Here is a 27,574-nt window from a genome sequence, read left to right as displayed (position 1 = left end):
CACAACGCTCTTTCTGACTGCTTGCCTGGTCAGTCCTGGGCTGCAACCTCATGGTCGTCACAGGAACTCACTATTCTTCTTTACAGCCTTCCTGAGGAGCATGTCTGCCAACTCTATTGTGGTCTACTTTCCCAAGAGCTTAGCACAGTGCTGTGCACATAGTAAGCCCTCAATAAATGCTACTGATGATGACAAGTACTGCAGTGCTCCAAGCTCTGGGAAGGCAGGCAAGTGTTGTGGCCAATCAATCAGAAGCTTAGGTTCTATTCCTGACTCTGGCTAGACTGTAAATTCCTGGAGGGTAGGGTTTGGGTCTACTAACGCTAGGGTCCTCTCCTAAGCACTTTGTACAATTAGGTGCTCAAAACTCTTGACAGACTGATTTATGGATTGCAAGAAAATTTCTTGCTTTAATAATCCTTCACTTTCCTGAACCCCTCATCATCTGAAAGTAATTTGGGGTGATTAGAAAACACCAAGAGCAAGGAAATAGTAGCAAATTATCTTAAGAACCATTTCCCACTCCTTTCTGCATCACCTTGACCTTCTCCCTTTGCTCTTCCCCCTCCTCCAAGCCCCATAGTTCTTATGTATATATCTGTCATTTTATTTATTGTATTGATGTCTGTTTATTTGTACTGATGTCAGCCGACCCCTTACTAGACTATGAGCTCTTTGTGGGCAGGGATCTTCACTGTTTATTGTTGTACTGTGCTTTCCCAAGCATTTAGTACAGTGCTCTCCACACAGTAAGCACTTAATATGATTGAATGACTGAATGAATTTGAATGGTACAAATGCCAAAATTATTCCCCCCTGATTGGTCTTCTTACAAGTTCTATTCCCAACTCTGAAGGATAGGGTACCATGGCAACTCCAAAGAGACCAACCACTATACTGTTTTAAGCAGAGAAGCTGAATAGCCTAGTGCAGCGTGGCTCAGTGGAAAGAGCCCGGGCTTGGGAATCAGAAGTCATGGGTTCAAATCCAGGCTCCACCACTTGTCAGCTGTTTGACTGTAGGCAAGTCACTTAACTTCTCTGCGCTTCAGTTACCTCATCAGTAAAATGGGGATTAACTGTGAGCCTCACGTGGGACAACCTGATTACCCTGTATCTACCTCAGCGATTAGAACAGTGCTCTGCATATAGTAAGTGCTTAACAAATAAATACCAACATTATTATTTTTATTATTATTATTATTAGTGGATAGAGCATGGGCCTGGGAGTCAGATGGCCCTGGGTTTATTCATTTATTCATTCTATCTTATTTACTGAGTGGTTACTGTGTGCAGAGCCCTGTATTAAGTGCTTGGGAGAGTATGATAAAAAAATAAACAGACATATCCCTGCTGGTTTCTAAGCTCAGCTCTGCCACTTGTTTGCTGTGTGACCTTGGGCAACTCACTTCACTTCTTTGTTCCTCAGCTACCACAGCTGTTAAAGAGGATTAAGACTGTGAGTCCCATGTGGGACAGGGACTGTGTTCAACCCAATTTGCTTGAATCCACTCCAGTGCTTAGTACAGCATCTGACACAGTCAACAAATACCACAATTATTATTATTAAGTGCGTAGTACACCGCTCTGCAAATAGTAAGCCCAAGCCCTCAATAAATACCATTGATTGATCAATTGACTGAAGCCTCAAGGGTCACCAGGGCAGTTTCCGTGACTTTTCCAAGACAACAACAGCTGTTGCTATTCCCAGTGTTGACACTGAGAGCAGCTCCCAGACTAAGATGTTGTTATTGTTAATGGTATTTGTTTAGCACTTACTATGTGCCAGACACTGTTCTAAGCGCTGGGGTAGATACAAGGTAATCAGGTTGGATACAGTCCCTGTCCCACATGGGCCTCACAGTCTTACTGTGAGATGGCAGCACACCTTCGTGAGGAGGTGCATGCCTGGGAGTCAGCAAGAGGGTGTGGCTTCATCATCCTTCCCAACGGATGGAGACAACAGTAATGGCCAAGGTGCTATGAAAGCTGATTGCTCAGCAGGCTGAAGATGGAAGGGACCCAATAATCCCACAACTGTTGGGGGTGTGTGTGTGTGTGGGTGGGTGGGTGGGTTTGGGTGTGTGGGTGGGTGTGTCCCCACACCTAAGTTACTACTGGCTTTAGTAAGATTTCCCACACACACCTCAAGCCATCAACTTGAGACTTGAGATGTCATTATCAACCCACGGGTCCAATTATTTTCCGTGAGATCAACAGATCCCAGAATAAGGGTTGGTATGTCTTGTGCTGTTGTTGAACTCTCCCAAGCCGCCAGTAGAGTGCTCTGCACCTAGTAGAACAATTGATACCACCAATTGGTTGACAAGGTGACTACCTCAAATCTGCCCAGTGAACATCAGTAAATCTTTGCATTCAACAAGGTTCTCTAAAGCTCCATCCACTAAAATGATCTTCAGCTAACATCTGGAATCTTTCTTCAGGTTGTAGTTTCAAGAGGGGAAAACCAGTACATCTGTTTCCATGGTGAAAGCTGCCTTGGAAACCATGAGAGCCACAAATGTAATTTTTTTTTCCTGCACTCTCTCCTCACCCCCTACTCTCTTAATCCCTGCTGTCTCAAGCAGCAAATCTTTCCCTGCTGTCTAGGAGCATGGTGCAAGAGTCGGAGGAGGAGAGGGGAGTGTAGAAATATATGCAAACAGCAGAGAGGTGAGGAAAGCAATAGCTATACAAAGGTGGAGTCAGGGGGTGCTGTTCTCTACTACCTTGACGTAGGACTTCTCCGTGTCCATGAGCTCTTGGATCACCTTCCTCAGGCGATCCGCGTCTGACAAATGGTGGGCCAGTGGCCTCGGCGGTGGGCCCTGAGTGGCCTTTTGTCCTTCCATGTTGTTTGGCTGAGCTTCAATAAAAGTTCTACAAAGCGAAGTTATCTGGTCACCACTCTGGGGGATAAAAGGAAGATGGTATTGTTAAGGATCGGTCTCTCTGACTGTATCCTCATTTTCCATCATAGGCCAAAGAAAGTGCATGTAGCATTTTTTGAATCACCTTCTCAAGACAGAGAATGGCACTGTGTGGGCGCAAATTCACCTTAAGTAACTGACATCACTTGTACCAGTTATGCATAATAAAAACATTCTTCTCTTTATATGCATTTAGAGTAAAAGAATTGGCATTTACTAAAAGCTTACTGCGCAGCGAGCACAACACTAGGTGCTGGGAGAGATATACAAATGGCAATTACTCACAGTCCTGGGTTCATAATTTAAGACAAAAAGGAGTGGAGGTGAGCGGGAAGAAGAGGGCAATAGGTACAAATGAGATGAAATGATAAAAACACAAATGATACAAAAGGCAGGGATGACAATCTCTACAACCATAGGGATGGCACACTGTGGCTAGAAGAGCAGGGTTTTGTGTCTCTTGCAGTCAGAGTCCAACAGTCACAAAGGAAGCCAAAGCTTTCCTAACTTTGTGACAGTTGAAACTGCATGCTGCCATTTTTTCAGGCTGGAGAAGTAAGGGCCAATTGAAGGTGGGGATCATGCTTCCTAAGCACCTTCATATCTTGATATGTCTTATTTTAATCATTATAATAACTTGGATTCTTATGATATTTGTTGAGCAATTACTATGTGTTGAGCACTGTTCTAAGCACTGGAGTAGGTACAAGTTAATCGGGCAGGACAATCCCTGGATCACAGACCAAGTAAGAGGGAGAGCAAGTATTGAATCCCCATTTTACAATTGAGGAAATTGAGGCACAGAGAAGTTAAGTGACTTGTCCAAGGTCGCACAGCAAGCAATCGACCGAGCCAGCATTAGAAGCCACGTCCTCTGACTCCCAGGCCCATGCTCTTTCCACTAGGCCAAACAACTTCTCCATTATACTACAGAGGCTCACAGCAAAGCATGGTGATGTCATACTAAGAGGAAGGGAGGAGGGACTTTTTCCCTTCCTTGGGCAGAACATGGCTGAAACTGTCTCTGGTGAAGACACTGTTGTACACACAGCACTTGTAATTCATTTATGGGGTGGAAGAAACAGGTGACGATTATGTCACAACCCCAGCACCTCCTAAATATTTGTTCCACAAACTCCTCACCTCATAAATTTGACCTGTGTATAAATTTGACTTGTGTATATATGTAACATCTATAATTCTATTTATTTATATTAATGCCTGTTCCTGTTTACTTATTTTGATGTGTATATATCTATAATTCTATTTTTTTATATATTGATGCCTGTGTACTTGTTTGGATGTCTGTCCCCCACCTTCTAGACTGCAAGCCCGGTGTGGGCAGGGGCTGTCTCTATTGATGAACTGTACATTTCAAGTGCTCAGTACAGTGCTCTGCACACAGTAAGCACTCAAAAAAAAGACTGAATGAATGAATTAATTTCACCCAATTAAAAAGTTATACCATCTCTTTTGTCTCCAATCTCTTTACATGATACAAATGACCTAAATTTGAGTATTAGGACTGCCTTGTTAGTTGACCAATCCATTGTCTACAAAGAGAAATAATTATGTAAAGAAACCTGACAGGGACATATTGAGAGATTATTTCTTCTGTTGCTCATTCTCTAAAAAAGACTTCCTCTTGGTGCTAGGAAATCATTTTTGTGCAGAAATCAGAACACTGACCAAGTAAAAGCTATCTGAATGCCAATAATACAAACAGAACAAAAAGTAATTTACTTTAAAAATTCCTCAAAGCCTGTTCAATTATTATTTTGTTCTAAACCTTATAGCAGAATTGGATAGGGCTGAAATTAAATAAGTCTCTGTGTTCTCCTGCTTTGCGGAAAGGACCGATTGTTTTATGGTTTAATTGGAAACAAAAGCATTACTTTTTTTAAAGCAAATTGCCTCAGTGATGCCTGTCAGAAAAATCACCATCCTGAATGAATCATCAGAGAAGAAAATTAGCCAAATGAACACCGAACAAGCATTTTAAAGATCAATGGAGGCTAACGTCAAAAGGGGCCCCATAGTGGGGGAGTGCTGGCAGAGTCACCGACGGCAGGCAAATGATCCTAAGAAGCAAGAATCAGGAGAGACGAGCAGAGCCGACGGGAACAATGAAAAGCCGTTCCAGGCACTGAAGATAGCCAATGCCAGCAACTCAGCAACATATAACCTTTACTTGTGTACACTATATGCTAACTGGTAGTGGTACACTAATTCTTAGGGAATTCAAATCCTCTCATTTGAATTATGCAATTTAGGGATATATGACCCTAAAATGAAATGGAATCTCAACTTTTAAAATTTACTAACACAAGCCAAGTACCTACCAGAAACCCCAGTAATCATTTTGTGCCCTTTGGGCAATTTGCACAATATAGATTAAAAAAGGATCTCTCTTCAAGGAATTTAGATGAAAACGAGGAGCTGCCCTCAAGGATCTTACAATATAGACAGAAAACAATTTAGACATATGTGCATGATATAGACTGGACAGAATAAACATGAATGATTCAATAAATAACAAATAAGCATGTTCCCAGTTTGGGTGGTATGTGGCTATGGCCTTTACTTACTCCCTTTCATCCTCTTTCCTTCCCTTACATATTTCACTCATTCAATAATATTTATTGAGCACTTACTATGTGCAGAACACTGTACTAAGTGCTTGGAATGTACACAGTCCATACTTGCATTTCATCCTCCCTGAACTCAGCCCAAGAATGACTATGCAGCAGGTCAGAGATAGGCACAAATAGGAAAATAGGCTGTAGGAGTAGCCTGGAATATTAAAATGTCTAAAGAAATTCTAATATAAACATAAGATTTATCAATGAATTTGACAGTGAGCTCCTTAGAAAACATCAAAATAAACTGTAACACAGTATGCAACTACAAAGTACTATGTGCATTTCTTGATAGGATGCCCTCGTATGATTTTATCACCTTTCAAAGCTGAAGCATTTTTTTTCCAAATCTCTTTAGTTAGTCCTTCCATTCTGGAATTGAAGAGATGGACTGCAACATTCTTAAAATGTAAAAATTGAACGTATATTCACCACACAAAAATGTGATTCCATTAGTAATCCTTAGACAACAGTGAATAAAACTAAGCATCTGACTTATCTAAGGATTGGATAGTTGATATACTTTCAATATCACCCTCCAAACATTTTTCTAATTCTCAGATGAGTAACTAAAGGATTTTATATCACATGCTCTTTAAAGCAAATTGTTCTCATAGACCTTCGCAGTGACAGATCCTAGCACTGCAGAATCTAAATTAAGCCTCACATATACACTATAAAGTGGGATTTGACAAAATGCAAAGTGGCATCTGGTGAGAGTACAGCTTTATCTTTCTGAGCTAAGTCAAAAATCACACATATTACAGTGCTAAAATAGTGGTTTTAAACTAAGGTATCATGTCCTTATAGACTTGCATTTTAAGACCCTTTTAGGTTTAGATTAATTAACAGAGTTGCTGTTACCTGAGAAATTCCCATCAAACAGGCTTTTTTAGGGGCTGATGATTCAGCCATGACTTTAACCTACGCTGCCTTCAGGACCCACTTGGAAAGCTGCAATTGGTGGCATAAGAAGTTATCCGGGGCAGAGAAAGAAGTGTGGCCTACTGGGTAGAACATAGGTCTGGGAGTCAGAAGGACCTGGGTTCTAATCCTGGTTCTGTCAATAATTTGCTGCGTGACTCTGAGCAAATCACTTCACTTCCCTGTTCCTCAATTGCCTCATCTGTAAAAATGGGGATTAAGACTGTTAAAACCCAAGTGGGACACGGACTATTTACAATCTGATTATCTTGTATCTACCCCAGTGCTTAGTACAGTGCCTGGCATATAGTAAGCACTTAACAAATACCATAAAAAAGTAACCGCAGAACATTTACCTGACAAAGCATATTGAATCAAAGCTAAATTATTCCAAGAGTGCCTAAATTGCTGCTTCTTGGGAAGAGTCACAAAAGTCCATTTAGATGAAATTCAGGTCCCTGCCTACGGCAGCTGCAGGGAATCCTGGGAAACTGTTCCACACAGTCCAGACCATCCTCCACCCCGCAGAAGTCAGTACCCCTCAGGAGAGCCTAGTCCACCCCTCCTCCCTTCTCCCATCACTGACACCTCCAATTCAGGACATGCTGTGATAATTCCCAGTGCTACACCTGTAGCCCCAAACTGGGTCATGGCAGGACCCTTAACTTCCACCCTGTAGGTCCCCCAAGAGGGTGGCAAGGGGCAGGAGGTGTTTCTCATCAGTCTGTGGTAAGAGGGAGGGCATAAAAGGGCAGGAAATTCCCACCAGTGAAGGGGAGCTGGAGTATCAACATGAGCCCTAAACTCTCATTTCAATCTATTAAACAATCAGTGGCATTTATTGAGCACTTTGTGCAGTGCACTGTACTGGACACTTCTTTTTTTAATGGTATTTGTTAAGCGCTTACTGTGTGCCAGGCACTGTATTAAGGGCTGGGAGAGATGCAGCTAATTAGGTTGGATACAATCCATGTCCCACATGGGGATCACAGCCATAATCCCCTCTTTACAGATGAGGAAACTGAGCCATAGAGAAGTTAAATGACTTGCCCAAGGTCACACAGCAGACAAGTGGTAGAGCTGGGATTAGAACACAGGTCCTTTTGACTCCCAGGCTCGTGCTCTATCCACTAAGCCACACTGCTTCTCATCTAAGGAACACACCTACCAACTCTTTTAAATTGCACTCTCCCAAGTACTTAGTAATAATAATAATGATGGCATTTGTTCAGTGCTTACTATGTGCTGGGTACTATACTAAGCATTGGGGTGGATACAAGTAAATTGGATTGGACACAGTTCCAGTCCCATGTGAGGCCCACAGTCTCATTCCCCATTTTACAGGCGAGGTAACTGAGGCACAGAGAAGTGAAGTGATTTGCCCAAGGTCACATAGCAGACAAGTGGTGAAGCCAGGTTTAGAACCCAGTTCCTTCTGATTCCTAGGCCTGTGCTCTATCCACTAGGCCATGTTCTACATACAGTAAGTGTTCTATAAATGTGATTGACTGGGAGAGTAATATGGCATGGGGGCAGAAATTAGGACTGGGGAATGAGAAGCCATTCCCTGTAGTCTCTTCCCTTTGAGTTTAGGTTTCTGCTCACGGCTGGCTGCCAGCTTTTCATCTGGAGAGCAGGGGCCAAAGGCAGTGGGACTTTGGAGTGGTCCATGAGCTTCCAAGAGCTAAGACCCCTAAGTCAGAAAGACTTGACTTGGAACCTCTAAATTCTTTTCAGCCCTGTTTGGAAATTGCCCACTTTCATCAGAGAGCTAGGGTTGAGGCCCTGCTGGGGAACCGCCCCCCAGAAGCTGTGGCAGTGAAAATTGGGTCTTCCCTCTCCAGCTGGGGACTCCTCGGTTCACTCTTCACTCACTGAGGTGACGTGGGCAGGCTCAGGGCTGGTCTGGAAGAGACAGGACTTGTTTCCTGATCTGAAAATACAGTTATTTCCTCTACCCTTACTTTCCCTTAAACAGGTTTTTATTTTTATTTTTTCCACTTACAAGTGAAAAACAGATGTTCAGTGGTAGAATCAGACCTTTCATGAGCACAGTTACAAACACACTAAGGTTTGGGAGTGCACAGTAAAGACAGAGGAAATGTTAAAAAGATATTAGGGTCTCAGGCTTTTAGGTTTGCCAAAATAACAGGGGATCTTGGATTTCTCTACTGTCTGAAACTAATATCTCACACGTAAATGTTTAATAAAAAGTCAAACTGCTCATCCTAGTTAAACAGAAATAAAATTGCTTTCAGGGTTCGGCAAAAACAAACTCCTTTCTGGGGATAATGTGGTCTCATCCAAGAAGGTCTAATTGGAGTGTGAACAATCACAGTGTCCAACTGTACGTGTAACATGGTGGAAACCCTTTCTTAGGTTCTTTGGATTCCCATAAAAGGAGCTATTTCATGGGCTCATCATATTCCCCAGGAGGACCTCAGAAGTGTGAAATCAGGCAACTTGCCTCCCCATGGCATAATCCTTTTCGACCATAGCAGCAACACGCAATCCCACTAAAAGGCATTTCGGGCTATTTAGCAGGTCACTAAGGGCTGGCTACACACACTTAACCATGGCTGCTATTAATACAAGGTGGTATATGTCCCCCAAAGTTCTGCAGGGTTTTCATGTAGGATTAATTCACTTACCTTTTAGAATTTATAGAGCAATCTCACTCATTAACACATATACATACAGACAGGCAGAATGGCACTACAGAACAGATGTGTAATAATAATAATAATGATTATTATTATAAGTGGTGAAGTCAAGACAAGTGGTGAAGCTGGAATTAGAACCCAAGACAAGTGGTGAAGCTGGAATTAGAACCCAGGGCCTTTTAACTCCCAGGCCCATGCTCTAACCACTACACCATGACCAAAGACACAGTCCCTGCTTCTGGGATTCCATCAATATGCCAACTTCCCTAAAGGCAGTTCTGGAAATTCCAGACATGTTTTGCGTTTTCCTTCTTCAAACACATTGGTGAAGATTGATCCAATTTTCTTATTTAGGAGGCTTTGAATCCCTCCATTTGCAGGAAGCTCACGAAGTCATTCAATGTTTGTGGTGGCAGAATGAATAGTCTGAGGGAACATACATTACACTAAGGGGTATCAAATTCTTCTCCTCAACCTCTTCTGAGACTCAAATAGGATTATTTTCTTTTTCTAACAGCATTCTGACCCTGGTGTGCCCCTTTGTTTTCTAGAATCTATGTGACAGCTTTTTGAAAAATGGAGGCAGAATCTTTTTATATTGATTGAAAATAACTTTAATATTTACTATCTGAGGCTTTTCAAATTCCCTGGATGGTTTAAAACCCACGGAGAAGCACACACCTCAGAGCGATAATTTCTTGGCCAGTCTTTGACATATTAAGGCTTAATAAGAGTCTTTACCCCTGCTGGATGTTAAACAGTGTTACTGCCTCTGCCTGTGGTAGTTTATTTACAAGTTTGCTCTCAGTTTAGCACTTCAGACATCTGGCAGGGGACAATCTCCTTGCTAGAATAACATTTCTACCACCACAGAGAACATTTCTTGCCCAAGAAACCTTAGTTTAGAAGGTTAAATAAGAAACAAAATAAACTTGGAACTGGAGGAGTCCCAAAATAGCCTATGATGAATGCACCTGCAAGTAGTGTCTTTCCATTTGAATCGCTTGCTGGGAAGTGAAGCACACTAATTAAAGAGGAAAGAATATATCCAGGTTGCTGACTGTTGTTAAAAAGTTTAAAATATCAGATTTTTATTTTTTTCCTAGGGCATAAAGGGCAAATTCTACCAGGAACTGATTTTCCTCACTGCCTATAGTGAACTTAAACACCACTATTTAGGAAACACTGCAACTGAGTCAGTAAAAAGGATTCTGAAAAATCCTTTTTAAAAGAAAATTGTTACACAAAAAACACTTTTCCTATCTGTCCCTCAAAGACAAGACCAACAGAAAATTCTACCAGGTATTTCTTTCCCCAAAATTCTGACTCACCTCTCTCATTCAACCCACACAGTCCATCTCACCAAAACCTATCAGTTCAACCTTCACAACCTGTCTACAATTCACCCTTTCCTCTTCATCTAAACTACCACACATATCCAAGCACACTTACTGTGTGCAGAGCATTGTACACAGCACTTGGGAGAGTATCAATTACATTTATTGAGTGCTTACTATGTGTGGCATACTGTACTAAGTCCTTAGGAGAGTACAATACAACAAAATTAGCATTCACGATCCCTGCCCATAAGGAGCTTACAGTCTAGAGGGGGAGACAGACATTAATATGAATAAATAAGTCATTTATATTATGTAAAGATATGTACATAAGTGCTGTGGGATTGGGGGTGGGGCGCTTATCAAATGTCTAAAGATCACAGATCAAAGTGCATAGACATTGCAGAAAAGAGAGCAAGCCAGGGAAAATGGGGCTTAATCAGGGAAATCCTCTTGGAGATGTGACCTTAATAATGTTTTGAAGGTGGACAGAGTGGTGGTCTTTGTACATGGAAGAGAGGGAGTTCCAAGCTAGGGAGAGGACTTGGGAAAGGGGTCGGTGGAGAGATAAATGAGATCAGGACACAGTGAGTGAGCTGGCACTAGAGGAGCACTGTATGCAGACTGGGCTGTAGTAGGAGATTAGTAAAATGAGGTAGGATGGGGTGAAATGATTGAGGGCTTTAAAGCTAATGGTAAGGAGTTTCTGATTGATGCAGAGGTGGATGGGCAATCAGTGGTTCTTGAGGAGGGGCTGAACATTTTTGTTGATAAATGATCCATGAAGTAGAGTGATGTACAGATTGGAGTAGGGAGAGAGAGGAGGCCGGGAGGTCAGCAAGGAGGCAGATGCAGTAGTCAAGGGAGATAAGATAAATGTTTGGATCAGCATGGTAACTGTTTGGATGGAGTGGACAAATTGGATTTTAGCAATGTTGTGAAGGTAGAACTGCCAGGATTTGGTAAACTGAATATATGGGTGGAATGAGAGAGATGAGTTGAGGATAATGCCAAAGTTATGGGCTTGTGAGATATGGGAGATATTGGTGTCTTCAGTGATGGGAAAGACAGGGGGAAGATAAGGTTTGGGTGGGAAGATAAGGAGTTCTGTTTAATTTGAGGTAACAGTGGGACATCCAAGTAAATGTCTTGAAGCAAGGAGAAAATGCAAGATTGCAGGGAAGGAGAGACCTTAGGGATGGAGGGGTAGATTTGGGAATCATCTGCTTAGAGATGGTAATTGAAGCTGCGGGAGCAAATTAGTTCTCCAAGGATGTGGGTATAGAGGGAGAATATAAGGGGACAGAGACTGACCCTTGAGAGACTCCTACTATCAGAGAGTGGGAGGCAAAGCAAGAGCCCACAAAAGAGACTGAAAAGGAGAGGTCAGAGAGATAGGAGGAGAACCAAAAGAGGAGAGTGTTAGTGAGTCCAAGGATAAAGTTTCAAGGAGAAAGGGGTAATCTACAGTGTCAAAGGCAGTGGGGAGGTATAGAAGGATTAGGATGACATAAAGGCTGTCAAAATTGGCAAAAAGGTCATTGGCTAACTTAGTGAGGGCTGTTTCTGTGGAGTGAAGGGGGTGGAAACCAAATTGGAGGGGATCTAGGAGATAACTGGAGGAAAGGAAGTGGAGAGAGAGGGTGTAAACTCTCTCAAGAAGTTTGGTGAGAAAGGGTAGGAGGGACATAGGGCGATAACTGGAGGGAGCCATAGGGTCAAGAGAGTTTTTTTGTTGTTTTTTTTAGGATAGGGTATACATAAGCATATTTGAAAACAGTGGGGGAAGAAGCCATTGGAAAGTGAAAAAGTGAAGAATTGAAGATGAAAATCAAGGAGGGAGGGAGGGGGCATGTGCTTAAAAAAGGTATGAAGGGATAGGGTCAGAAGCACAGATGTGGGGGTACATTTAGAGGGGAGGTGAGAAATTTCATCTTGAGTTACTGCAGGGACTATAGGGAAGGTCGAAGCGGGTTGAAAAGGGCAAGGGGATTAAAGAAGAGAGTACAATACAATAGAGTTGGTAGACATGTTCCCTGCCCATCAAGCACAGATGTGGGGGTACCTTTAGAGGGGAGGGGAGAAATTTTATCTTGAGTTACTGCAGGGAATAAAGGGAAGGTCAAAGAGAGCTGAAAAGGGCGAGGGGATTGAAGAAGAGAGTACAATACAATAGAGTTGGTAGACATGTTCCCTGCCCATCAGGAGCTTTGATATTTATTCTAGCCCCACAGTACATAAGTACATACTCCTATACTCTATTATTTTCCCTATCTGTAATTCATTTTAATGTCAGTCTTCCCCTGGAGACTGGACAGGGATCATCTCTACCACTTCAATTGCATTGTGCTTTTCCAAGCAGTTAACACATCTCTGCACATGGTGAGCACTAAAATACCACTGATTGCTTGATATTTTTTTTTAGTTTAAATAGTTTAACAATAGTTTAAGTCAAAGAAGTTGACTTGAAGTAGAGAAGCAGTGTAGCTTAATGGATAGATCACTCAGCAGAGAACCTAGATCTCCTGACTCTTGATGATCTGCTCTTTCCCAAGCAAAGAAGAAGCACAACCTAGTGGACAGAGTATGGGCCTGGGAATCAGAATGACCTGGGGTCTAATTCCAGCTCTGCCACTTGTCTGCTGTGTGTGACCTTGGGCAAGTCACTTCACTTCTTCGTACCTCAGTTACTGCATCTATAAAATGGGAATTAAGAATGTGAACCCCATGTGGGACACTGTGGCCAATCTGATTAGCTTGTATCTACCCAAGTGCTTAGTATCATGCTTGGCACATAGAAAATGCTTAATAATAACAATAATTACGGTATTTGTTAAGCGCTTCCTATGTTCCAAGCACTGTTCTAAGCACTGGGGTTGGTCAAGGTAGTCAGGTTGTCCCATGTGGGGCTCACAGTCTTAATTCCCATTTTACAGATGAGATAACTGAAGCACAGGGAAGTTAAGTGACTTTCCCAAGGTCACACAGTAGACAAGTGGCTGAACTGGGATTAGAACCCCAAATACCATTAAAAAAAATTGTGGAAACCTTCCAGGAATTTAGGAAAGTAGAGCTGCATACTGTGACTTCTTTCCTTTCCTTGATGGAATATCACATCGAGAATGAAAAATGTTATAAGTACTTATACAGTGCTTTGCACACAATAAGAGCTCAATAAATACTATTGAATGAAATGAGCTTCCGTCCAAAACCTTCCCAAAGGAATTGATTTTAGTGCTTGTGGCTCTCACAGTGCCATTCACACTCTCTCTTTCCTGCCAAGTGTCTTCTAGTGGGGCACGGGTGTGCGAATGAGTAGGGAAGCCTCTACTGTAAGAAGGACATGGTTTCCAATTCCAGCTCTGCCACTTATCTGCTGCATGACCTTGAGCAAATCATTTCACTTCTTTGGGCTTCAATTTCCTCATCTGTAAAATAGGGATGAAGGCTCTGAGCCCCATGTGAGACATAAACTGTGTCGTATGTGATTAGCTTGTATCTACCCCAGCACTTAGAACAGTCCCTGGCACATAGAAAGTGCTTAATAAAAATCATTAAAAAAAATGTGATCTTGAATTAATGAAGGATGCTATAGCTCAAGCAGATAATGTTTTAACGGTATTAAAATTACATTGTGCCTCCCAGGGAACAAGCTGGGGCCAAGTAGTGAGATATGTTTCATCCAGGTTGGCACTTCTAATAATAACAATAATTGCAGTATTTGTTAAGCATGCACTATGTGCCACGTACTGTACTAAGCTCTGGAGTGGATACAAGCAAATTGCACAGTCCCTGTCCCACATAGAGCTCACAATCTCAATCCCTATTTTACAGATGAGGTAACTGAGGCACAGAGAAGTGAAGTGGCTTCCCCAAGGTCACACAGCAGACATGGGAAAGCACCATGGCTTAGTGGAAGGAGCACAGGCTTGGGAGTCAGAGGATGTGGGTTCTAATCCTGGCTCTGCCATTTGTCTGTGTGAATTGGGTAAGCCGCTTAACTTCTCTGTGCCTCAGTACCTCATCTGTAAAATGGGGATTAAAACTTTAAGCCCACCGTGGGACAACCTGATTACCTTGTATCTACCCTTAGATACACTTAGAACAGTGCTCGGCACATAGTAAGCACTTAAATACCATAATTATTATTAGTATTATTATGTGGCGGAATTAGAACCCAAGATCTTCTGACTCCCAGGTCCATGCTCTATCCACTATGCCTTGATGCTTCTCACAAGAAACCTAGCGATGCCACTTATCCCTCCCAACTCAAGAACTCATCATTCAGGGAGCAAAGGAGTAGGGAGGGACCAAGGCTGGAAGCAGCAAAAGGCTGGGCTAGGGGTTTCATTTCCTCTAGTCACTGAACCCTCAACATTAAGCAAGCCCAATCTGCTGGGGAAGCAGCATGACCTAGTAGAAAGGGCACAGGAGTTGGGTTCTAATTCTAGCTTCGCCAATTGCCTGCAGTGTAACCATAGGCAAGTCACTGCAACTGCACCTCAGTTTCCTCATCTGTAAAATGGGGACTTCAATACCTGTTCTCTCTTCAACTTAGGCTCTGAGCCTGGCCTAGTGGACTGAGCATGGGCCTGGGAGTCAGTAGGACCTGGGTTTTAATCCCAACTCTGACACCTATGCACAAGTCGCTTAACTTCTCTTTGCCTCATCTACCTCATCTGTAAAATGGGGATCAAGACTGTGAGCCCCAGGTGGGATGTGGACTGTGTTCAACCTGAATAGCTTGTAACTACACCAGTACTTTGTATAGTGCCCGACATACTAAGTAATTAACAAATACCATTAAAAAAAAAAAGATTTGTTTCCAACATGATCACCCTACATCTGCTCAAGTGTTTAGTACTGTGTTTATCACATAGATTAAACTTAGCAAAAACCACTATTATTTTTAGTCTATTACAGGCAGGATGTAACCATGAAGCACTCACTCCAAGAAACAACTCTTCACTGAGGAAAGACACCATCATCAACCTTTTATAATGATTACAGAGCATGTATAATACTTAATGCACCCTCTCCTAGATAATTTACTGGCTCTCAGCCTGGAAATTGTCAATTATCTGTCATTTAATGAGAGCCAGCAGTAGTCTTATCATAGCATATCATGGAAGCTGCTAATTAATAGTATGGAAGGAATAAAAAATGTTGACAACCCAGACTGGTATTCAATCATGGAATCCCCAGTTTCTTCTCCATAATCTCATTTTAGGGGATAATCACCACTTTAGGGGTGACTCCCAAGTGTTCCTGCAACATTCATAGCACCATCGCAAGCTATGAAAAAATCTATACAAGCAAAAATACACTATAATCAAGTTACTTAGGAAGCATATTTTGGGGAAAAACTCTTGAAAAGCCACCCTAGAGACAAGAGGAACTGTTCTGCTTATCTGTAGTATTTGTTGACCCGACTCGGAATCACACCTGGAGAGTTTTCAGTACTCTACCAGCCTTGGCTATGGGAGGGAGAGTCAAGCAGAGGCCTACCAGTCCTAGCTTGGGCAGTTGAAGTGGAAGTTGAAGTGAAGTGAAGTGGAAGGCAATATGCTATAAGTCAAAACTCCCCTGTGCTGGGCAGCAGCAGCATGAGAGAGAGTTAAGGTCAGAGACTCGCGTTTATTGCACAAAAGAAGGCAATGGTAAACCACTTCCGTATTTTTACGAAGAAAACTCTGTGAATATACTACCAGAACGATTGCAGATGGAGGTGGGGTGTTCTGGGAGAGATGTACCCCATGGAGTCCCTATGGGTTGGAGACGACTCAACAACATAAAGCAAGTATTTATTAAGCACCTACGATGTGCGGAACCACATGGGAGAATACAATAGGGTTAAAAGACAATTCCTGCTCTCAAAGAGTTTATACTCTAACAAAGGTAACAGGCCACAAAATTATTTATAACAAGGAGGAAAAAGATAATGGAGTGATTTAACTTCTCTGTGCCTCAGCTCCTCCATCTGTAAAATATGCATTCAACACCTGTTTCTTCTCCAATTTAGCACTTATGTACATATTTGCAATTTATTTATATTAAATGTCTGTCTCCCCCAAGTAGACTACACTTGCTGGATGTAGGGAACGTGTCTATCAACTCTGAATACTGTACCTCCCAAATGCTTAGCATAGTGCTCTGCAGACAGTAAGCACTCAATGAATACCATTGATTGATTGACACTGACTGTGAGTCATGTGGGATAGCGTGTCCCTATCCCAATGCTTTAAGTCTCCTTTTTTTGAATTCACCTATCCTTTCCTTAATTCCTTAATTTTTCTAATTCTTAATCTATATTTTTCATGATCACTTGTACCAAGTATTATTCTTATTGTTGTTGGTCTATATTAAATGCTTGTTTAGGTGTGAAACACTGTGCTAAATTCTGGGGTAGGAGACGGGTTTGGAAATGTACAATGTAAGTCAAGATAAGTGGCTTACAGTCAAAGAGGATGAGGAAACTGAGGGCAGAGCGGCTAAGTGACATAACCAAGGCCATTCAGTAGAGAACCTGGATCTCCTGACTGTGGATGATCGCTCTTTTCCAAGCAGAGAAGAAGCATAGCATTACTGGAGAGAGCATAGACCTGGGAGTCTGAAAGATCTGGGTTCTAAACCCAGCTTCACCACGTGCCCTGTTTGGTCGTGAGCAAGTCACTTCACTTCTCTGTCAGTTACCTCAACTGAAAAATGAGGATTAAGACTGTGAGCCCCATGTGGGCCATGGACTGTGTTCAACCTGATTAGCTTGCTCCCATTGCTTAGTACAACGCCAGGCACATAGTAAGCCATGAACAGATACCATAAAAAAGAGCCATGCTGCCTCTTGTAACTCATGTTGATGGTTGAGAGTTTTATATTTTTCACAAGATTTTATTGAATCTTTTGCCAAACTACATTTAAAAATGGAATTTGTAATGGCATTTGATGGACTCTAACATACTAAATACCAATTACCAGTAGTGTGAATCTTATCAAAGAAAGCTGGCCAAATTAAAAGTCATCAATTGGCATTGCATTTTGCATGCCAAAATGAAGGCTTTGACTAACTGTATTTTCCTCAACACTTAACCCAAGACAGGGATTGAAAGAAGCAGAACGAAGAAAGCATCAGAATCAATCATATTCATTTGTTGTTTACTTTATCCAGAGCATTGCACTTAGCTCTTGGGAGAGTACAATATAAGAGCTGGGAGACATGCTCCCTGCGTCAGTCAGTCAATCGTATTTATTGAGTGCTTACTGTGTGTAGACCACTATACTAAGCACTTGGGAGAGTACAATAATCTAATCTTGGCTCTGCCACTTATTTGCTGTGAGACCTTGGGCAAGTCACTTTACTTCTCTGTGCCTCAATTACCTCATCTGGAAAATGGGGATTGAGACTGTGAGCTCCATGTGGGACAGGAACTGTGTCCAACCCTATTTGCTTGTATCCACTCCAGCGTTCAGTAGAGTGTCTGGCATAGTAAGCGCTTAACAAATACCATAATTATTATGATTATTAACAATATAACAGACAAAATGAGCTTACAGTCTAGAGAGGAACTACAGAAATTAATATAAATTACAGATATTAATATAAATAAATTACAGATAGGTACATAAGCGCTGGGGGTATGTGCTTGTGCATGTGTGTGTGTATGTAATAATGCTGGTATTTAAGTGCTTACTATGTGCAAAGCACCGTTCTAAGCACTGGGGGTGATACAAGATAATCAGGTTCCCACAGGGAGCTCACAGCCTTAATTCCCATTTTACAGATGAGGTAACTGAGGCACAGAGAAGTCAAGTGACTTGCCTGAAGTCACACAGCTGACAAGCGGCAGAGCCAGGATTAGAACCCTTGACCTCTGAGTCCCAAGTCCATACTCTTTCCACTGAGCCGTACCGTTTCTGTATGTGTGCGTGTGTGTGCACATGCACACAAATTGCCCTTTACTGCTTTCCCTGTTGGTAGGGGATTTCCCAGGATTGTCTTTATCTCTGGGGCACAAATCCCATGGAACCAGCCTGATGAAGCTGGACTGCATTGTGCCCAAGCCTAAACCCAGAAATCACTGCTCTTCCTTTGAGATTACTGCCACATTACGATAGAGAAAAGAAAAATATTATTCCCCTTTCCACAGTATTCCTATCATTTAGGTCCTGAAGAACCTCCAATTCTTTGGCTTAAGATCAAGCAAAGAATATTTCAACAAGAAATTTCTACACTCCTAGCCACTGCTTGTCTAGTCAGTTCCTTCGTGACTTTTTGTGTATTTTTCTCTCTTATTCTGTTTGAATGTTTTATTGTTTCATTATTCTTGATGTGTCTGCTTTAAGTCACCTCTTGGCCTATATTTATAGACAGTGAGTCCTTCAAGGGACAGCATCTGTCTCTAATTCCCACATGTATACCCTTTACCAGCACCTATTACAGTGCTCTGCAGACAGAGTATTTAATTAATACTATTAATCTAAAAGGGATTTGATTTTTGAAGAAAAGTTACAGGGATATCCCAAAATGAGTGTTGTTGTTATTATTATTATTATTAATTATTGTACTCAAGTGTTTACTATGTTTCAAGTACTATCCTAAGCACTGGAGAAGACAAAAGTTATTCAGGTTGGACACAGTCCCAGTTCCACACGGAGCTTCCAAAAGGAGGGAGAACAGATATTTAATTCTCATTTTACAGTTGAGGAAACTGAGGCACAAAGAAGTGAAGTGACAACCTGGTGAGTGACTTTGGACATGCTTCAGAGTCAGGATTAGAATCCAGGTCCTCTGACTCCCATGTCTTTGTTTTTTCTAGTAGGCCATGCTGCTTCTCTAGGATGCAAGGGTCAAGCAAACTCAAATGCAGCATTCAGGGAAAACTTTTAGCTACATCTTATAACAACAAAGCTTCTGAATGAGAAGTCGACTAAAGAGAAAAAGTTATCAGACATCCCCTGACTCCAAAGACTTTACCATCTTTAAAACAAATGTTTGCCTTAGTTTCCACTGCACTTTTCAGGATTTAAACAAGAAATCTGCCATGTTTTATTTACTTTCAATCAATGGTATTATTTATTGAGCACCTACTGTGTGCAGAAAACTGTCCTAAGCACTTGGGCACATAGAATACAACAAAGTTGGCAGACACAACCCCTAGCCACAGTGAGCTTACAGTTCAAAAGGGGAGACAAACATTAATATAAGTAAATTGTGGATATATACATAAGTGCTCAGGGGCTGAGGGAGGGGTGAATAAAGGCAGCAAATCAAAGTGCCAGGGCAACGGACAAGGGAGTGGGAGAAGAGGAAAGGAGGATTTATAGTTTTTTAAAAAGCTTACTAATGTGCTTTAGAATCCTTGCAACTTAGTAGAGAATACCTGTCTTCTAAATAGACTTTGACACTTGAAACCTTTTTTATAAATTTTAAAACTCCCCAATGACCAAATAAAAGACAAAAAGTATTGAAGTAAGTCAGATATCCCAGCTCAACAGTTACTAGCATCCATGGACCTCGATAAAGACATTTTGAGCCTGGAAAATCAAAAGCAAGAGATATAATTTAAAGACAGCAGTTCAGGCTACCATATTGATCACTGTGGCTAAGCCAGTGTATGATTGTAAAGATGTGTCCCATTTTCCCTAATCTCATTTAGAAGCAACTGGGGTGTGAGCGGAGCCGGGAGAGAAAAAGATTTTGCTGACTAGCTTTTAAGTTGTAAGTCCATAAACTGCAAAAACTTGTAATTTGAAAAAAATGGTTTGCTAGTTATCCATTGTACATCACACAAGGGTGTTTGCAGAGCAATATCAAATCTTGCCACCCGATTACAGCAATGAAAAATGGCCACTTGACGGCTGATCGACACCGATCATCACCTTCTGGTAGAAAAGGCAAAAGACACTGTGCTGCTGCAAGATTCCTGATGCTGCAGAAATCCAGCACTGATACTTACATGCTGTTACTTACATGCTTCTTCTTTCTCAAGAAGAAACAAACACCATACTCTTTTGTTCTGCATGCTTCACTTTGGGATTTGGAAGCACACATACATCTCTGCTTCTCTAACCCCACAACCCTTTGAGAAGAGCCAGTTGGGTTTGTGTAGCAAGGACTGCACTGAAGGTGGCTTCCAAATGGCTAATTTAGAAATCTCCCAGCAGGGACCTTCTGCACATTTAAAGGTCCACTGTATTGACAAGAGGGGTAGGTTCTGGGAGACTGCAGACATAGAGAGGAGAAAAGAGATAGCTTGCTTTTTCCATTGTGAGTAGTTCTTTCCCTTTGAAGGACAGTTTATTTCTATGGCTCAGGTGGGCATATTAGCACAATGTCATTGATTTTGAATTGGAATCATAGGGAAGGGGCTTGGAAGGCTGAGACCATGAGAAGTGAACTCTTGCCTATTTCCTCTTCTGCTCTAGAGAGATGGTCTGAATATTAACCGTGTCTCTGACACTACAGGGGGAACAAGAAAACCACTTTGGACCCATTTCTTGCTTTTATCCATGTTAATAAACACCTGCATCACCCTTATCCCCATCCACCCTTACTCAATGAGAGCTACACATATGAGGCACAGGTGAAAACAGGATCAATGTCCCTGCCTTTGTAGAGCTTGTAATACAGAATGATGTAGGCGGCACACATAGAAAAGGCTAAACTCTCAAAAAATTAGTAAAATGATCAGAATAATGAGTGACACTTCAAATTAACAACATACACATTTAAAAACCTCTCCAAGGAACACTGGCTGCCCATGGCAATCCCAAATGGCCTTAACAAAAATGAAAGGAGCTGAGAAGGTACATCTTCTCCCTCCTCCCGAGAAAGAACATATATTGAATCCCCATCTTACAGATGATGAAACTGAGGCATGGAGAAGTTAAGTGACTTGCCCAGAACCATAATAATAATAATAATTGTAGTATTTGTTAAGCACTTATTATGTGCCAAGTACTGTAGTAAGCACTGGAGTAGATACAAGAAAATCAGATTGGACACAGGTTGGCTCAAAGTCTCAATCCCCATTTTACAGATGAGATAACTGAGGCCCAGAGAAGCCAAGTGACCTGCCCAAGGTCATAGAGAAAACAAGTAGTGGATCCTGGATTAGAACTCATGACCTGACTCTCAGGCCCATGCTCTAACCACAGTGTCATGCTGCATCTCCATTCAACAGGCAAATTCATTCATTCATTCATTCATTCAATAGTATTTATTGAGTGCTTACTATGTGCAGAGCACTGTACTAAGCACTTGGAATGTACAAGTCAGCAACAGATAGAGACAGTCCCTGCCCTTTGACGGGCTTACAGTCTAATTGGGGGAGACAGACAAACAAAAAGAATAGCAATAAATAGAATCAAGGGGATGAACATCTCATTAAAACAGGACGGGAGTGACATACCCAGAGCGTTTCTATAGAAATATGAGCCGGGCAGCAGAATCAAGAATAGACTGGAGTGGGAAGAGACAGGAGGAGGGGAGATCAGAGAGAAGGCTGATACAATAATCCAGTCGGGATATTATGAGAGCTTGTACCAGCACAACAGCCATTTGGATGGACAGGAAAGCGCAGATCTTAGTGATATTATAAAGATGAGACTGGCAGGCGTTGGTGATGGAGTGGATGTGTCGGGTGAATGAGAGAGCTGAGTCAAGGATGACACCAAGGTTGCGGGCTTGTGAGACGGGAAGGATGGTCACGCCATCCACAGTGACAGGGAAGTCAGGAAGAGGACAGGGATAGGAAGGGCTGGATTTTGGGTGTCAGTCCGCCACAGAGCCTGGGGTCTTTCGGCATCGGAAATGCGGGGGCCAGTTGGACAGTTCCCTCTTCTCGCTCCTTGAGGCTGCTCAGTAGCTCAGTAACAACCATCACCGGTTCAAAAATGGGTTTGTTTGCCAAGCTCCCAAAATAAAGCAAAACCAATTTTAGTAAAACAGCTTCAAATTTACAGATGGAAGTACATTATCTTCTGCCATTCGTTAAAATACAAATTCATTAGGAAAGGAAAGAGAAAAATACCTTCAAGGGGCAGTGATATAAAATGTGAAAATATATTCCACTATTAAGCATATTAGCTGATTTTCATCATCTTCAGAAGACCCTCATTCTTTATCTGAAAGTAATTTCGAATCACGTTTTTCTTATTATAAATCAGCTTTGAACCCGGTAAATTTCAGAATTTCCATCTTTTCTGTCACAAGATGAACCTAAATAAAACTCCTTTCTGCAGGGGATGTGAATGAATTGATAGTGTAAGGTACACTTAATCATTCCCATTTGAAAGCGGGCAGTGTCAAAATGGTAAGCTTTTGAAACTTTCTCTGCAAACAGAATTCTTATTCCTCCAAGCTAAAACAAAACAGGAAGCAAAAGAGCAAGCTAGGGACATGACAGATAGAAGAATCAAGTTTTGGATACTGAATGGGAGCCTATTTTAAATATTCAAGAGAGGATTGCTTCGCCATATTTCAGCAGTTACCAAATCCTCTTGGTTCTTGCTCCAAAATACTTCCAAAATCTACTCCTCCTTCTCCAACTAAATATCCACACACTATTGTAATATTTTGGCTATTAGGTCACTATCAAACTGTCCTCATAACTGTCAGTGTTGCAGACATGGCTTTGCACACAGGAATTCCTCAATAAATGATAATGACAGTTTTTCTCATTTCCTTTCTAAGGAAGCACTTTCAAAGCTCAAAGGAGGTGCATATACATATATACACGATTATACTCAGTTCTGCCATAACATGTGTTTTCATTATGCGTTTTGGCTAGCACCCAGTTTGTGAGTTAGGTAGCATTCACCTGACTACTCAAGCTAGTTGGCTATAACTTGAGCCTGGCCACGGCATCAAGAGAAACAATCTGTGCTTGGAATTTGGACAGTTGAGTCCTGTAGTGTGAGTTGCCTTGACACTGGTTTCTACAGGAATGCAACAACCACCGCTATTAAAGAATGGGATGTAATTGATTTCTAAGTTTATAATTGTGCCCCAAAGCAATTTCTCATTTTGTGAGCTAGTCATTCTGCTGGGACAAGTAAAGACAATTTTGGAGACGTCTTTTCCACACAAGTGGCATATCTCTCGCCTCAGGACTGTCATCTTGAGTTCTGGTTTGCTTTGTTCTGGCCTAGTTTGGCCTGAGCTGACCTGTTCCAAGGGTAGCCTCCTTTCCACTTCCATGAGCCTCACAAAAAGTAGCCAGGAGATGCAAAACAGGGACTGAGGCGCTCACACCTCACCCCAAAAGATAGGCCTAGCCCAACCACCAGGCATAAGGACGGCAAGGTACTAGTTATGGTCAGGGAACGTGTCCTCTAGACTGTAAGCTCCTTGTGGGCAGAGAATTTGTCTGTTTATTATTTTGTACTCTCCTAAGTGCTTAGTACAGTGCTCTTCACCCAGTAGCACTCAATGAATAACACTGAAAGTGTCTGCTAACCCTGTTGTATTTCACTTAATAAAGTGCTCTGCACATAGTAAGCATTGAATAAATATACATTTGCATACAATTTGACTATTTTAATGCAGCATGACTTGCATTTTTATGGTATGTTGTAGGAGGGAATCTGCTAATTCTGTTGTACTCTCGAGCGCTTATTACAGTGTTCTGCACATAGTAAGTGCTCAATAAATACCACCGATGGATTACTACATGAAAGGCTCCCTGTCCCCAGAAATACCCTGGTCTTGGGGGATACGATGGAGTTCAGTAGTGTCGGGAAACCTTTATTCTCAGGTGTTTGACAGCAGTCCAGGGTGGGACTTCTGTCAGTGACAGGGAGAAATTTAACTCTAGATTCTTACAGTCCCTCTAGACTCTAACTTGACTGTGGGCAGGGAACATATCCAACCACGTGGTTATACTATCCTCTCCCAAGCACAATGTGGCTTACTGGAGAGAGCATGGGCCTGGAAGTCAGAAGGATCTGGATTCTAATCCCGGCTCTGCCATTTGTCTGCTGTATGACCTAGGGCAAGTCACTTTGCTGGGCCTCAGTTACCTCATCTATAAAATGGAGTTTATGACTGTGAACCAGCCCCATGTGGGACATGGAAAACCTGACTAGCTTGTCTCTATCCCAGCGCTTACTACAGTCCCTGGCACAGAGAAAACACTTAAATACCAATCAAAAGCACTGTGCTCTGCATTCAGTAAGCGTTCAATAAATGTGACTGATTGATCAATATAGCCGTGCAGAGCTTTCGATGCTGCAGAGTTTTGAATACAACTGCAAGGAGGTTCTCTGACTCTAGTCTAAAAGATTTTAAGCTTCTCTATACTTCCAGGCAGCAAGAGGCCTTTGAGGAAGCTCAGGATCAGCTTGGATTCAGAGATTAGCCATGACTTCATTAAATGGATTTCATTAAATGGAATTTGGTTGCTATGTGCCAGATACTCCATTAAGCACTGGAGTAGACAGAAAATAATCAGGTTTGACATAATCCATATCCCACATGGGGATCATAATCTGAATCCCCACTTTACAGAAGAGGTAACTGAGGCACAGAAAGGTTAAGTGACTTGCCCAAGGTCACCCAGCAGAGCAGCTGAGCAGGAATTAGAACCCACTTCGCCCGACTCCCATGCTCTTCCAATAGGCCAGGCTGTTTCTCTAAATTAGGATAAGACTTCAGGCACTTTGGCAGATGTACATTAAATGCACGTTTCCAATTTAGTGATGAGGACTAGAGAGAGGAGATGAGAAGAATCTCTGAAACTCCTAGGCCATGGTCTAAATCAAGTGCTACATTATCTTAAGTTTGAGGTGGGTTTGTTCCAAGCTCCAGTTACTAATGTAACATCTCCTCACCTTGCTTCTCATCCCCACCAACACTATATAGTGGTGGTGAGAGGCTCTAGAGGGAGAAAACTTCATAGAACATTGGAAACCCACTTCAAACGCTCTTGAAAAAACCTTCCCTGACATCTTCCCTGACATATTCCCTAACTAACCTCACCTACTTAGTCATGTTTTCACTCGTTTTAACCTTGTACCAGTATTATCTGAAAAGCAGCATGTCCCAGTGGAAAGAGCACAGACCTGAGACAACCTAATCCTTGTTCTGCCACTTGCCTGCTGTCTGGCCAGTAGCAAGTCACTTAACTTCTCTGTGCCTCATCTGTAAAATAAGGAGTTCAGCACCTCTTCTCCCTCTTACTTAGGCTGTGAGTTCCAGTGTTGAAAGCCACTGCGTCCTACCTAATTATATTGTATCTACTCCAGTGCTTAATACAGTGCTTGGCCCATAGTAAATGTTCAAATTACACAATAATTATCATTTAATAAATAATTATGGTATTTGTTAAGCCCATACTATATGCCAAACGGTGTTCTAAGCCCAGAGGTAGATGCAAGTTAATCAGGTTGGACACGGTCAATGTCCTGCATGGGGCTCACATATTTGCAAATGAGGTAACTGAGGCATAGAGAAGTTAAGTGACTTGCCCAAGGTCACAGAGCAGACGAATGTCAGAGCCAGGATTAGAACTCAGGTCCTTTTGATTTCCAAGCTCGTACTCTACCCACCAAGCCATGCTGCTTCTCCATTATTATTATTGTTGCTGTTATTTTACTCTGCCTGCCTGTCCCTCCCTTAGACTGTAAGTCCTTTTAAGGAGCAGGGGTCACATCTCCTACTTGCTCTGAAATACTCACTAGCATCTAATACAGCTCTGCACAAGGAGGCTAAAATATAAAGAGAATTTGAATGAGTCACCTGCTCCATTCCCCTGCCTAAAACATTGTCTACAAATTTATAAAACTCTAGAACTCAATTACTTTCTTGAGTTGCTCCTTTCAATGTTGAACCACTCTGACACTCCAAGAAATACCTACCTTATCAATACCTTATCCTCCCTGACATGGGAACAACTGCTATTTCTTCTATGACAATGTACGGTGGAGAGAACATGTGGGTTCCATCCAAAGTCTGTCCAATTCCACATTCTCAGGCAATGAGCAGTGTTGCCTAGTGGACAGAGTGTGGGCCTGGCAGTCAGAGGTCCTGGATTCTAATCTTGTCTCCACCACCTGCCTGCTGTGAGACCCCAGGCGAGTCACTGAACTGCTCAGTAACTCAGTTCCCTCATCTACTTAGACAGTGAGTTCCACAAGGGCAGGGACCATTTCTAATCTGATTATCTTTTATCTACTCCAGTGCTGAGTACAGTGTTGGGCACATAGTAAGGGCTTATCAAGTACAAAAATTACTATAATCATTCTTTTTAATCTAAAAATTTTCTTCTCCATCATTATGTGCCTTTACTCACCACTTGCATATTTTTTGAGTAATTTCCCTTTTAAAGTCATTGCCATTGGGGATTCTTCACTCTCCCCTGATTGATCCCCACTTCCTACCCCAGGTGCTCCAATAAGCTAGCTCCAGAGCCAGGGTTAGGCCTCAAGTCCCATTATTTACCTATTTTGATGACAGTGATGCCTGACTGCTTGCTTTGTTTTGTTGTCTGTCTCCCCCTTCTAATAATAATAATAATTATAACATTAATAATGATGGCATTTGTTAAGAGCTTACTACGTGCAAAGCACTGTTCTAAACCCATTGTTGGGTAGGGATTGTCTCTATCTGTGGCCGAACTGTACTTTCCAAACGTATAGTACAGTGCTCTGCACACAATAAGCACTCAATAAATACAACTGAATTAATGAGGTCCTAATGTTGATCAACCTGGTGGGTGAGTCATACTGCACTCAGCTGCCTCACTACCTCTTTTTTTTCTCTGCCTCTTCTTTTGTTCCTCTGAGGATGCTTGTTCATAGCCACTAAAGAATGTTTTTTAAAAAAGATCAAGAAGAGGGTGAAAAAGGACAGTGGGAGGAGGAGGAGAATTGATGGCTGGCAGCAAAGAAGGTAACATGTGGGAAGAAAGAAGATTAGAAGAGGATGGGGAACAGATAGAAGGTGGCAGAAAAACAATATATTAAGGGCGTGAGAAGAGAAAGGCACTTCCCTTTAACCGAAACTCATTCATTCATTCGGTCAGTCATATTTATTGAGCACGTACTGGGTGCACAGCACTATACTGAGTGCTTGGGAGAGTAAAA

General features: G+C 42.0%; 1 protein-coding gene across 3 annotated transcripts in view; it reads right to left on the bottom strand.

Moving 5' to 3' along the window:
• TIAM2 (TIAM Rac1 associated GEF 2) overlaps positions 1-27,574 on the bottom strand; it is a 155,775-nt gene that overhangs the window by 19,327 nt on the left and 108,874 nt on the right. For all 3 annotated transcript variants that reach the window (XM_003428281.4, XM_029052287.2, XM_007657824.4), the window contains one exon: positions 2,729-2,908. In XM_003428281.4, the coding sequence (XP_003428329.2) occupies positions 2,729-2,908 (180 nt within the window). The remainder of the gene's footprint in view (positions 1-2,728; positions 2,909-27,574) is intronic.

This window comes from Ornithorhynchus anatinus, chromosome 2 (assembly GCF_004115215.2).
Source record: "Ornithorhynchus anatinus isolate Pmale09 chromosome 2, mOrnAna1.pri.v4, whole genome shotgun sequence".
Lineage (NCBI taxonomy): Eukaryota > Metazoa > Chordata > Mammalia > Monotremata > Ornithorhynchidae > Ornithorhynchus > Ornithorhynchus anatinus.
This window is presented reverse-complemented; position numbering and strand designations above follow the sequence as displayed.